Raw genomic sequence first — 13214 nt, 5'->3', positions numbered from 1 at the left:
TGTCTTGGGAACTGTGTGTGTGTGTGTGTGTGTGTGTGTGTGTGGTACAGAGCTGAGGTCTCAGCCTGGTAAAGGGAGGTCCTGGCAGTCAGCGGGGAGTGAAGCGCTGAGTGCTACTGAGCTCAGATGTCACAGACAGCAGCCAGCGTTAATTAGTCCAGCAACTCTGCAGAGGGCGGCACCGCATTAATTAGCATAAACTGGCCGGAGGGACCCGCTGCACCCGGCGAGCTCGCATCACTTAGCATATTTAGCATAACGTCAAGAGTATGTGTGTGGGTGGGTGGGTGGGGGAGGTGCTGTGGGACGGGCGATGGTAGGGGTTGGGGAGTTGGAGGTTGTAAGTGTTTTGCTCTTCCTTTGAGCACTTATGTTGTACAAAATTCAATTTATTCAATTGCTGCGTGCGAAGTGTGTGTGTGTGTCTGTGTGAGTGTGAATGTGGGGGTGTGCCGATGTGTGGCTGGCTGGTTGGTGGTCTGTGTTTGAAAGAGAGATTCAGAGATGTGGGCTTTTCATCTCCTGCTGTTTTATTCAGCACCATTCACCTTCCTGTGCCCGTTCTCTGAAGAGATATAAGCTCAGTGACGATAGAATGCTGGGCACATGCTGGGCCTTGAAGAACAATCGAACAAGCAAATGGAGGACTAAAGGGGTAGTTCAAGGTTTTTCAGTGGCAATAGACAATGGGGCTGCAAACTATTTCTTTGGAAAAACCATGTGTAAGCCCTTCTTTATTGTAACTATGTTGTGAAAACAGGAAACTTTTTGGAACGTTCTGCATGTGATTTTTCATAAAAAACACTTTTATCCATCGTCTCTTTATCCATCTTGACACCTTGAGTATCCCTCCAATACGTCAGAAACTGAAACATTGAGACAAGGGCTTTGTGGATAAGCCAAAAAGGCTTTCAGCTCACAATGAATTAGATTGGCTTCCAAAGAGTCTCCCAACCCCTTTATTTGAATGCACACACACACACACTCTAATGTACACAGATACACTCATACACACACTAACACCCAGACATGTGCGCACTTTCACGCTGGACTTCCCAAGGCTATCACCCATGAAATTCCTCACCACATTATTATGAATTGCATTATGAATTGCATTACGCCTCATGATTTTTTTCTTTACATCCATCAACTCACTGTTCTGTTAAATGGGTTTGAGTGGACGAGGCTTATGGGAATATAGGCTCAGTTTGTTGCTAATGACAACAGAAAAATGCATGAATCTTTCCATCCATTTTGTGCTGCACCACTTGTCATTGCGTGTTTGATATGCAAGACGGCGTTCTCCTACATTGGACAGGTAGGAGGAAGCAAGACGTTTCACTAATACTGAGTTCAAAAAGTTGATTCTTGATTTATGTGATTTAACTCCTAAAGTGATGAGAAACTGATGAAGGTACTTTTTAGATTTGGAATTTCCCCAGTAGGCAATTTTAGCAAGAAAATGAGATCTAGTGGGCATAATGAGTGAGCAGAGTGCAGCAAAGGACTCAGAGGAGTAGGTAAAGAGGGACAGGATTTTTGAATTTGAGTTCCTGTCAGAAACCTGTAATCTGGACTAACATGTCTGTGCGCTCTTTGGTGTGTGTTTGTGTGTGTGTGTGTGTGTGTGTGTGTGTGTGTGTGTGTGTGTGTGTGTGCAGGTCAGATCTCGGTGGAGGGCTTTGCCAAGTATCTGAGCGGGGAGGAGAACGGCATCATCCCCCCTGAGAAGCTGGACCAGAGCGAGGACATGACCCTGCCCCTCTCCCACTATTTCATCAACTCCTCACACAATACATACCTCACAGGTACACACACACACACACACACACACACACACAAACATATACGTACTCAAAAATATAGTGTAACTCTTTCTCTCTCTGTTTTTGTGTCTCTGTCTGTTTGTCGCTCTCGCACCCACTTACGCACGCTCAAGTCGATTTTACTCCTGACTGGTTGCACATGCACATCCTTATGCTTACACACATGGATAGTTCACTTGTTCATTTAGAAATACAATTATAGTTGCACAAGTGAATACACCCGACTTTATACCTCGCAGGTCAGTCAATCAAATGCGCCGGTGCATATCAGGCCCCGTTTCCTCCGTTACCTCTCGAGAGGTTATCCAATCAAGTCGTGCCATGAGACTCAGTTCATTGATATTCATGAGTTAAATATTTCTTTAGACTGGTAGTCACAGTGACTGGCTCCTGGCAGTGCGCGAGGATAGAAGGCACAATGCGGGGGCCATTTTCTCTTCAATGGATATTAGAATTCATCTATTCAAATCTATTCTGGGGGGAACTGAAGAGCATCAAATCTTTCAAGTGTATCAAATTTCTCCGGCGATGGTAAAAATGGAATTTCTGTAATAGGCCAGCCGCGTAGCCCGAGAAAAGAAGAAATGAGAAAAACAAACAACGGGTCCTTGATTCTCTCCTCACGAACGCTGTAGTTCTTCATGTATTTTCATATTGACACATTGTGATATTATAATAAGCCACAGAGAGGCTGCGCGGCATGCGGAATGAATTTCTGTCCTTTTTTTTACAACTTTATAGGAAAGTTCCACTCTTTTTTAAACAGGAAGATAATGATTATACTGACAGCAGCTTGTGTGAACAGTGCAACTCATTCATTCCAGTTGATGTGTTTCTATCCTGTTGATCCATGGTAAACCAAAGTGACGTTTCATGCAGTGCGCAACACAGGAACTCATTTAGAAACGAAAGTTCCCCTAATGGATTTGGATAAGGTTTATCTGACAGTTTAACCCAGGGGAAATTTTGCAAAAAAAAGAACAGAGAGAAAAAGAGAGGGAGAGAGAAAGAGACACACACACACAGAGAGAGAGAGAGAGAGAGAGTCAGAGAAAATAAAGAGATGGAATGACAAGGGGGGAGGAAATGGATGATGCCACCTGAAGTGAGAACACAGATCTGCCTCTCAGTTTGACACAGTTCCCACCATTTTGCAGGAAGAATGCTGCTAATGTGAAGAGATAATTGCTTTGCTAATGGTGACAAGGTGATGAGGACGATTGTATCGTTTTCACTGCATGCGAGGAACTAATGCGGTTAATGAGGTTTTGAAAAGTGGGAGGAATTGCTTTTGTCGACGTTATGGTTCTCTTGGTAAATGTGGATCAATATGACACTTACCTGATGTGGTGTGTGTGTGTGTGTGTGTGTGTGTGTGTGTGTGTGTGTGTTATATGTCTGTGGGTCTGCCTCTGTGTCGGTGTGTATATCCATGTATACATATGTGTTTGTATGTATGTGCATGCTTGCGTGAGTGTGTGCTTGTGTGTCTATGCTTGTGTGTGTGTGTTTGTATGTTTGTATGTGTGTGTGTGTGTTTGTGGGTGCAGCTGGCCAGCTTGCCGGGAACTCTTCGGTGGAGATGTACAAGCAGGTTCTCCTGTCAGGATGTCGCTGCATCGAACTGGACTGCTGGAAGGGACGCACCACCGAAGAAGAGCCCATCATCACCCACGGCTTCACCATGACAACTGAAATCTCCTTCAAGGTAACACAAGGAGAGAGGAGAGTGATAGCAATAAAGGGAGGGGGAGTAGGGGGTGACAGAGAGAAAAAAGGGAAGAGAAAGAGAGAGGACCAGTAGCTTTTTAGATACTGGAAATGGTGAATTCTATTGTTTGTTCTGGGCTAGAGCAACATTTAGATAGATAGAGAGAGAGAGAAAAAGACAGACAGACAAACAGTCAGGAAGAGAAAAATTGAGAAAAAATGATAATGGGAGGACAGTGAAGGGGGAGAAGAAGAGAGAAAAACAATAAAAGAGGGAAATGCACGCAGCAGATGGCAAAGTGTAAGAGAGAGGGACGAATGGCAGTAAAGAGAAGCGCCGTGCAGAACGATGTTAAACATCACCAGAGTTATTTGTGGTGCAATATGAGGGTGTGCTTCACTGAGGACACAGAGGAGAAGATGAGAAGACAAAATAGAAAAGAATATATATTTATAGAGGACGAGGGTGTGAAAAACCAAGGGCAGAGGTAGAATGGAGAGGTAGGTGGATTGATTGATAGAGGAAATTTAGATCTAATGAGAGTAACAGGAGAAGTAGAATGAGCCTAATGGAATTAGATTGAGAGTGAAATATACACAAAGAAGAGTTGTGAAAGAGAGAGGCAGAGGGAGAGGGAGAGGTGAAGAGAAATAGAGACGGAGAGGGTTGAGTTGCAGACAAAGATTTTTATTGGAGGAGATGGAGCGAGTGGAAACGTAGGCATTAAGCGAACTGACACCACTGTTAATGGTGGTGTAATTGACTTAGACAATCAGCGACTTTGAAAAAAAACCCTATCAGATGTTGAACTGTCTTCACAGGAGTCAGCTGGTGACACACCACTTAATGGCTCAGCTCCCGCTCCCCATTAACAACACGTCCAACTCAACTCTTTCAGTGTCCACTACTATGAAACTGTGCTTGATGACAGTTTGGGAAGCTGAGGTTTAGTGGGAAATGATGTGAATTAAAGGAAAAATCCACCCCAAAACACTTAAAAACAGCAATTGGTGATGTACTTTGCATTTCTGTGCCCATTTTGTTGTTTGGTGGTGTATTTTTCTCCTTATTAACTGGCCAAATGTAGACAACGTCACATATTCCCAGCCCACAATGGAGTTTGATAGCAGAAATGTTTTTCAGCTATCTAAAACATCAGAAATTAAACAGCAAGGGCTTCTTTCTAGACTCACCATTTTCCACCGACGTTCAACAATCACACAGGGAGAAATCCATTGCAGAAGAGGGAGAGATACCAGTTTCTCCACCGACAGCAGCCTCAATAGACCAGAATGCAATGCAGCCAAAAGATGTGTCGCATTATAAGAAAGCGGTTGTGATTCAGTGTTTCTTGACTGGGAAAAACTTGCTCTCTCTGGCTGCTACTATCAGTATCACTAGCGCTATCGCTCCCTCCACCGGCATGTACTGAGTGCAACAGGTTCAGGCATGTTCTCTGGGGGTTGTGGAAAGGCATTATGGGAAATGTAGGAAAATACTAAGGCAGGTTGAGGGAAAGTGACCATCACAAATTGATAATATGCTTTATAACAGTGTAACAGTATCTGTGGGTGCTGTTGTCCTGTATTAATGACTGTCGATGGAGTCCCATTGAACCAACACAATGACAGAATTCATTTCTATTCTGAGATGTTACATTAGTATAAATAGGCACCAACCTGCCTCAGGCGTGGGTACTAAAATCTGTCTATGATTGTATGATTGAATGTTTTCCCTCTGTGTGTGTGTGTGTGTGTGTGTGTGTGTGTGTGTAGGAGGTGATTGAGGCTATTTCAGAGTGTGCCTTCAAGACCTCCCCCTTCCCTGTCATCCTGTCTTTCGAGAACCATGTGGACTCGTAAGTCAACAGACCGTTTTCTCTTTTCTCTCTGGGCAAGCCAGAGAAGGCTATGATTGTTTACCTTATTGATTAGTGTATCACTGAAAGGTCTGACATCACCTCATTTTAATGGCCCAATCAGCCATTTTGTTTGTATCTGCTATGCAAACATTAGCTTTAGGAGTTTAGGGGGAAGGTTGTGTTTGGCTATTAATGGTTCCAAGGGGGCTGTTTTTAGCAGCGATGTGTATGTATCAATATTCAGTATTCAACACAATTTGTGTGTGTGTGTGTGTGTGTGTGTGTGTATATGTGTGTGTGTGTGTGTGTCTGTGATGATTTCCAGACCAAAGCAGCAGGCTAAGATGGCAGAATACTGCCGGTCAATATTTGGAGACGCATTACTGACGGACCCTCTGGAGAAATATCCTGTGAGTACACAAGATACTCACACACATGTACACACATGTACACATACACACACACACACACACACACACGTAAACAGACATTCACACATGCATGCACACACTCTCTCTCTCTCTCTCTTTCTCTCTCTCTCCCTCTCTCTCTCTCACACACACACACACACACACACACACACACACACAACATGGCCAGCAGCGAGGGAATCAGCAGATATTATCACACAGATGAGTGCACCGAAGAAGTGTCCTTGAACACTGCTACCCAACATGCTACCCATACAGATGTACGTTTAGATGGCAAAAACCTATGAATTAATGTACACCCATATATCCATTCAGTTGTTAACATACAGTACTATTTCTGTCTGTTTATGTCTCTTTTTCTCTCTCTCTCCCGCTCTCTCACATACAGCAACGTATCGACATGCCCTCTAGGACCTGGCAAAATGTGTAGTCAGTGTTTTTCCTCTTGCTGTCACTCTAGGCGGGCTTCTGAATGGCCTCATATGGACTTTATCTCTGTTTCTCCTCTCTCTCTCCAGTTCTCACTCCCATTCCCCCTCACAGACAGATACCTGTGGCTGTTTACGTGTCATGGAAACTAACTTTTCATGATTTGTCCTACAATCCCTTTTATTCTTCTCTACCAACCTCTCAGCTATCAGGGGAAAGACTGCGAAGGGCAGCCGTGTAAGATTAAATGGAAGCGTTTACGCTGTAATCTAAACGTGGCTTTTCTTGGCAACCCTTTATCTGTCTCTCCTCTGTTGCCATGGCTACCGGTCAAAAGCTTGCCTTGTCCCTTTGTGACCGAAGTCTTTTTTTTTTCTTTTTTTTTTTTCCCAAAGACGTCTTTGTGTGTGTAATGACGCAGGCAGTCTCTTACGTGAGGCAAACGTAGACATTTGTCTCACAAACGCATGCACACACTGACACACGCAACACTGTAACTGCAACTTCTCTCTCTCTGTCTCTCTCTGTTACACACACACACACACACACACACACATGTGCGTACACATACCAGTTACCCGTGTCCCCTCCTTTTCCATTATTCAACATGGATGTGTTTACGGTTGTCCCTGGTGGTATGAATCTACGGAGAGGCTAAACGTCCCAGCAGTCAAACGCAGCATTATCACACACACAGGGAGCTCCTCCAGCGCCGCTGTCTGCCTGAGACGCGGCCCGCTGAGAGTTACAGCCTTTTGAATGGATTTGACATTGAACTATTATCAGGGAGAAGCTTTTAGAATGGAGTGGCAGAGGGATGGAGAGAGGGAGAGAGATGGGAGGAGACAGACAGACAGACAGCAAGGAGGAAGACACAGAGAGAGAGAAAGTGTTGTGGAGGAATCAGATTTCAGCCTTTGAGCAAGTAATAACTGGGAAAGGTGAGCACAATGACAACCACTCCCCTCTGGCATCCCACGGAGATAGCCATGTTTGCAGCATAGCGAATGGGGTATCAGCTCCACAACTCCATAAGGGCAGAGACAGATAGGGTAATATGGACAGATTGGTTCCAGTTGAGCCTAGGGTGAGATTAAAGAGGATTAGAGATTTCTTAGAAAGTCAAGCTCCTGTATCTTCACTCAACAGAACTGTCAATGCTGGTGATGAATAGGGGAGACGACTAAACCTGGTGGCCATGGTTTATATTTCCCAGTTCTTTTGACGAAGCTGGGAAAATAGTCAGCCCTCTCCAAAAAAAAACAAAAAACGACTTAACTGAGCTGAAATGATTTAAAAAATTGGATTCGCTATGAGCATGTTTTGTTGTTTGTTATATGGCTCTCATCAGCGCGTTCATTATGCTGATGAAGGCTGTAATGCCAAAACACATTAATTGTGAAAAATATGTTGAGGGTTATGGCTATTTTGCTAGCAATTTGTTCAGCCTTTTTCATTCTGAGTCTTACTTTGGATTTTGAATTGAGCGTTTTCAGCCTCCACTCGTTCTTTTGATGATAATCTGGACCTATTTCCACTGCCTTTATACAAAAAAAAAATGATTTGGGTCAGGGAAGAACTTCATACATTGAAATTGAATCCAGCAGTTTTAGTGCTTTGTAGTTAGATGTAGAGGAGAGGAGTCTATGCTACATCCGGTGATGAAATAGGTTAGAAATAATTTTTTCTCCAACAACCATTACAGTTGAATTGGCTGAATGAAGCCAAGGAAAATGGGGCATCTGTCTAATCTTTTTTTTATCACTTCCCAACGACGACAGAGGAAAGGTGTAGATGGGTGTGTGTGGCAGTTGGGAAAGTAGGTTATTGGATGGAAAAGCTTGACTTAAGTTTGGTTCATGGATCGTTGTTTTTTAGCTTTAAAAAGAAGGCACGAAAAAGTGTGAAATGTTCAAAGCGTGGTAATATTTATCGCTGATAAGTTGTAAACATTTGTGGGTGTGCGTGCATGTGTGTTTATTCATCACCGCTGAGTTTCTTGATAATGCATTATTAATATCCATAAACACTGTGATCCAAAAGCAGTGTACCCCATAAATAAATCAGAGATCTGCCTACTTCGAGCCAGCTCCCCTGAGAGGGCGTGTGTTTGTGTTTAACGCTCAGTTTCCCTCAAGGAAGCCGATTTTAGTGCTGAAAGTGTAAACTTTCTAGCCGTTCCGCCAACAGAGTTTGTAAGGCTTGCTGCTCTTCCTCACGGTCACTAACAAGCTCTACTCACTCAGCAAAATCTCCTACAATGCATGTGGAACAGAATTTATTTCGCCTTAAGCTGCCAGGAATAAGCATGGTAAAGGACCAACTCCGCCAAACAGAATCATACTGCATTCTGAAACATTCTGATAAAAGTATTTTCTACCCCTAACTGGATAATTTGTCACATAACAGTTGCAAACATGGCAGTAATGGAATAACCTCCAACTGTACAACACTCTGCAACATCTTGTAATTTCTTCACCATCTATCATTAATGTCATTTTTTTCCTTTGTTGAATTAAATTTCAGAGTTGCCGTAAGAAAAAGCATCCCACATTGATCCTCAACCCACTTCTATATCACATTACTCTGCAGAAACCTCTCATGAACTCTCTCTCTGTATCTGTGTCTTTCTACCCCCCCATCCAGCTGGAGTCTGGTGTGCCATTACCCAGCCCTATGGAGTTGATGGGGAAGATCCTGGTGAAGAACAAGAAGAAACACCACAAAATCGACGGAAGCACCAAGAAGAAGCTGTCCGAGCAGGTTTCTAACACCTACAGCGACTCCTCCAGCGTGTGTGAGCCCTCCTCCCCCAGCGCAGGTACAGGACTCCCGCCCACACTCACATCCTGCAAACAGACCCATAAAGTCACACTTGGACCATTGAAATATGACGTTTCAGATTTAAAATGTAGCCTAACAGTCCAGGTCCATCTGGACTGTGGACAAACACCCCTGTGCTGTCCAGAAACTGAGTCGCTGTAGCGAACAGAACTATTGTTTATCATTCATCATTTTCATGGCCCTCTCCATCAGCAGAAGGTGTTATTGGCTATTGCATACACTCCCCATCAGGCGCGTACACTGTTAGTCACTGGGGCGTCTTAAACACTGGCCAGTAGTGGCCTGCAGTGTGTATGTGTGTGTGTGTGTCTGCGTGTGCACTTTCTATTTGTCAAGTGAACTTTTATGTACCTCAATTTACGCACTTTCACACTTTCACAGCCACCCTCGGCCATTTGCTTTCCCCCATGCAAAACTGTATCGCAGCGGGAAGATGGTTTTTTTATGCGTTTTTGTACTTTATGTTTCTCTGTCTCTTTTAATATATGCGTGTATATCATTCAACTGTTAATTATAATGGACTATACGATCAATACGATCAATACTCCAGCGTTGGCCTTCCCTCCAAATCACATTGTTCGTGGGGCCATTCGGTTGTGGAGCTGCAAGCTTCATTCTGACACTAGCACACACTGCCCCCTGGTGTAAGTCACCAAGCAACACAAGTGTTTGACTGTCCATCAGAATCAGAATCACCTTTATTTGCCAAATACAAAGAGTGCGCAAGGAATTTGACCTGGTTAATAGCTGCTGACACATTATAAGATAATTACTGAATACAGAGAATGATTTATACCTCACATCCAAGACCTTCCTCTTCCTCCTCATGTCCTAAAGGTTCTTATAGTGTGATGTTGTATTGTTGTAGGATGCTGGCCTGTTGATGATGAGTTTGTTTTTCCCCCTGCAGGTTCGACCAAAGAGGAGATGGCCGACTCCTCGCAGCCTCCAGAGGGTGCTGAGCTCAGCCTGAGGCCGCAGGGCAGGAAGTCCATCGGTGAGTCATGCACACTGACCTCAGATTCAGAGGGAAACCTTTAGTGGATCCCTCACTGAGTGGATACAGAAGCTACTGTGGGTCAAAACAGCATTTCATCAGCATTTCCTCAGCTTTGAGTGTGATGGAGGCGGTTGATGCTTGATAAAGACTGTCTGAAAGCTATTAGGCAAGTCAGTGTGTCGTACTTATTGGTAGATTTCTTTGTGTATTTGTTTGTATCCCCAGAAATTTCAACGAAACTTCTCATTTAACTGCAATTGAATTAACTTTATTCCCAAGGGACAATTGTTTCGTCCATCCTCGCTCACAGGAATCGTTTTCTCTGTGACTCATGTCTTAGGTGAGGTGGAGGCAGAGAGCGAGGATGAGGATGACGATGATGACGACTGTAAAAAGGGCTCAATGGATGAGGTGTGTATTGATCTCTCAAGTCTCACACGTCAGTCACTGCAAATAGCAATGGCAAGGGCCTGCTGCAGGCAAGGTCACTTTTCTTCTTTATAGCAGACCTTGGGCTTTTCAGTAATCAACCTGGAGAAGCTACTGTTCAGGATTTCATTTGCATGCCATATGCTGAGGCTGCCCCCTAGTGTACATCTTTGACCAAGCATTCTGTACTATAGATGTGTCTCCAAAGCCCTGTATCAAATTTCCTGAATTCATTGTCTCCCTTTCTTTTCAGTTCAAGCTCACAGATCTGCTCAAACAGATTAGTTGATCTGAATGGGCAAAATAAGCTCTTGAAACATGCTGCTTAGTGTTCTCAAAGATTATAACCTGCCTTTGTTAAGACATACTGTAACTGTTCACGCTGCAACTGTGTGTGTTTGTGTGTGTGTGTGTGTGTGTGTGTGTGTGTTTGCCTGTGCAGGGTACAGCAGGAAGTGAGGCATTTGCCACAGAGGAGATGTCCAACCTGGTCAGCTACATCCAGCCAGTCAAATTTAACAGCTTCGAGGCTTCCAAAAGTACATATTTCACTCTATAGAGCTTTGACTAATAGCATGAAAGTAAAGCACATGTTAGTTTATTAAAGATATGAGTCATCTAAAGACCTTTGCTTACAAAATACTTATGTTTTTGAGAATGGAATAATCTAGAAATATTGACTGATAAATTCTTCAGAGCCACATTTTTCCAAAATGAATATATTGCGCTTTGGAGTGAAGTCTTTCAAATATTAATCATAATTAACCTCATACATAAGCTCCGATCAACATCTGATCAACACCTTCTCTACCCACAGAGATCAATCGCAGCTACCAGATGTCGTCCTTCGTAGAGACCAAAGCTTTGGAACAACTGACCAAATCTCCTGTAGAGTTTGTGGAGTATCCTTCTCAGTTTTACTTGAGCAGCGGTTTGTACTACTTAGATCACAATGTTTGATACAAATTTCTCCAGAATAATTTGGCGATCCATTTGGGTTCCAGCCCTAACCCCCAAAACCACTGATCTAGAATTATATACTGTAATGCCTAGAGGGGCTTTCCATATTAAAAGATGCTATAGAAATGTAACCACTGCTAGAGAAAATGTGAAATAATGAAGGTAAAAAGACTTTATACTTTAGGCCAGTTTCCTATATAACATAAACCAGTATAATGACAATTTCCTTTCAGTCAGTTCAGGAGGTTCAACTCATACACTATGGGACAAGAGTCATTTGGAAACAAGTTTTTACAGTACACACCTGTAGGTCCAATAAGAACTTACACCACTGCTGCAAAAATATACTTTTACTCAAATAGATTTTTACACCAGTAATTTTACTTCTACTTAAGTAAAATTTCAGCAAAATAACAGCACTTATACCTTAATAGGATATTTTAATACTCTTTCCACCCCTGAGTAGTTGTTGAAGTAGTAGTAGTAGATGTTGTTGTTGTACTGTAGTAGTAGTAGTGAGGAAGGTAATGCTTGACAATGCACAGCCGTGTCCTTAACCCAGCTGTGTTCAGATACAACAAGCTGCAGCTGAGCAGGATCTACCCTAAAGGCACCAGAGTGGATTCATCCAACTACAACCCCCAGCTCTTCTGGAACGCCGGCTGTCAGCTGGTGGCTCTCAACTTCCAGACCATTGGTGAGGGGCATTTTCATTTTTTTAACATTGTATAATGGGTTGTTTTCCCTCACACTGTCGGGGAAAACGTTTTGAAGAGTGGCTTGTTAGCATTACTAGCATTCCTCGTTAAACACAACAGGTCCCGGCTGCAAACTACTTAAACTACTTAATCAACTTGTGACTTCAATAAAGAATGCTGAAAATGCCAGCAAACTGTTTCAAGAGCACCAGAAAGATGAAAGAATAAACTTTTTCCCTGCATTATGACCAGTGCCTGAATAAGAAAAATAACAGATTAAAATTCAAAATGTTAAGGAATGCTTTATTATGCTTATGAGTGTTATTGACCCATGCAAATACATTTTTTTTCTTGTTCTGGCCCCACCCTACAGATTTGTCCATGCAGCTGAACCTGGGCATGTATGAATACAATGGGAAATGTGGCTTTAGACTGAAACCAGAGTTCATGAGACGGCCGGACAAACACTTTGACCCTTTCACTGAGAGCACTGTGGATGGGATAGTAGCCAACACACTGTCTGTGAAGGTGTGTTTGTGTGTGTGTCAGTATACTGTATGTCTCTGTTTTTGTCTGATTATTAGTTTTTGTATTTTTTATATTCTTTGCCTCTGTATCTGACTCTCCTCTCTCACTCCTTCACTTCCAGATCATCTCAGGTCAGTTCCTGTCAGATAAGAAGGTGGGCACCTATGTGGAGATCGACATGTTTGGCCTCCCAGTGGACACCAGGAGGAAAGCTTTCAAGACCAAGACGTCCCAGGGCAATGCCATCAACCCCGTCTGGGAAGAGGAGGCCATTGTCTTCAAGAAGGTCAGACTGTAGATTTGAGCACATGGTGGTTGCATTTTTCATTTTGAACATTCAAATGAACATCCTACAAAGGTCAGTAGGTCAAGCATGGCACTATAACACTGCCTGTGTTAGAGCATTTAGAGGTTCCTTTGCCTCTGAACCACCCATACTGAAAAATGGAGGCACTCACAATGCTTGTAAGGCGTTTTGGCGTCCACCAAATGGAACA

At 43.2% G+C, this 13214-nt stretch overlaps 1 protein-coding gene across 1 annotated transcript in view; it reads left to right on the top strand.

The window, feature by feature from the left end:
• Positions 1 to 13214, top strand: part of plcb1l (phospholipase C beta 1-like) — a 117375-nt gene that overhangs the window by 78500 nt on the left and 25661 nt on the right. The window contains exons 10-20 of the mRNA XM_078289744.1: positions 1662 to 1808; positions 3377 to 3534; positions 5313 to 5395; positions 5724 to 5808; positions 8905 to 9079; positions 10443 to 10513; positions 10974 to 11070; positions 11349 to 11433; positions 12064 to 12188; positions 12563 to 12717; positions 12839 to 13003. Coding sequence (XP_078145870.1) covers positions 1662 to 1808; positions 3377 to 3534; positions 5313 to 5395; positions 5724 to 5808; positions 8905 to 9079; positions 10443 to 10513; positions 10974 to 11070; positions 11349 to 11433; positions 12064 to 12188; positions 12563 to 12717; positions 12839 to 13003 — 1346 coding nt within the window. The remainder of the gene's footprint in view (positions 1 to 1661; positions 1809 to 3376; positions 3535 to 5312; positions 5396 to 5723; positions 5809 to 8904; positions 9080 to 10442; positions 10514 to 10973; positions 11071 to 11348; positions 11434 to 12063; positions 12189 to 12562; positions 12718 to 12838; positions 13004 to 13214) is intronic.

This window comes from Centroberyx gerrardi, chromosome 18 (genome assembly GCF_048128805.1).
Source record: "Centroberyx gerrardi isolate f3 chromosome 18, fCenGer3.hap1.cur.20231027, whole genome shotgun sequence".
Classification (NCBI taxonomy): domain Eukaryota; kingdom Metazoa; phylum Chordata; class Actinopteri; order Beryciformes; family Berycidae; genus Centroberyx; species Centroberyx gerrardi.
The sequence above is the reverse complement of the archived record's forward strand: the minus strand, read 5'-3'. Positions and strand labels throughout refer to the sequence as shown.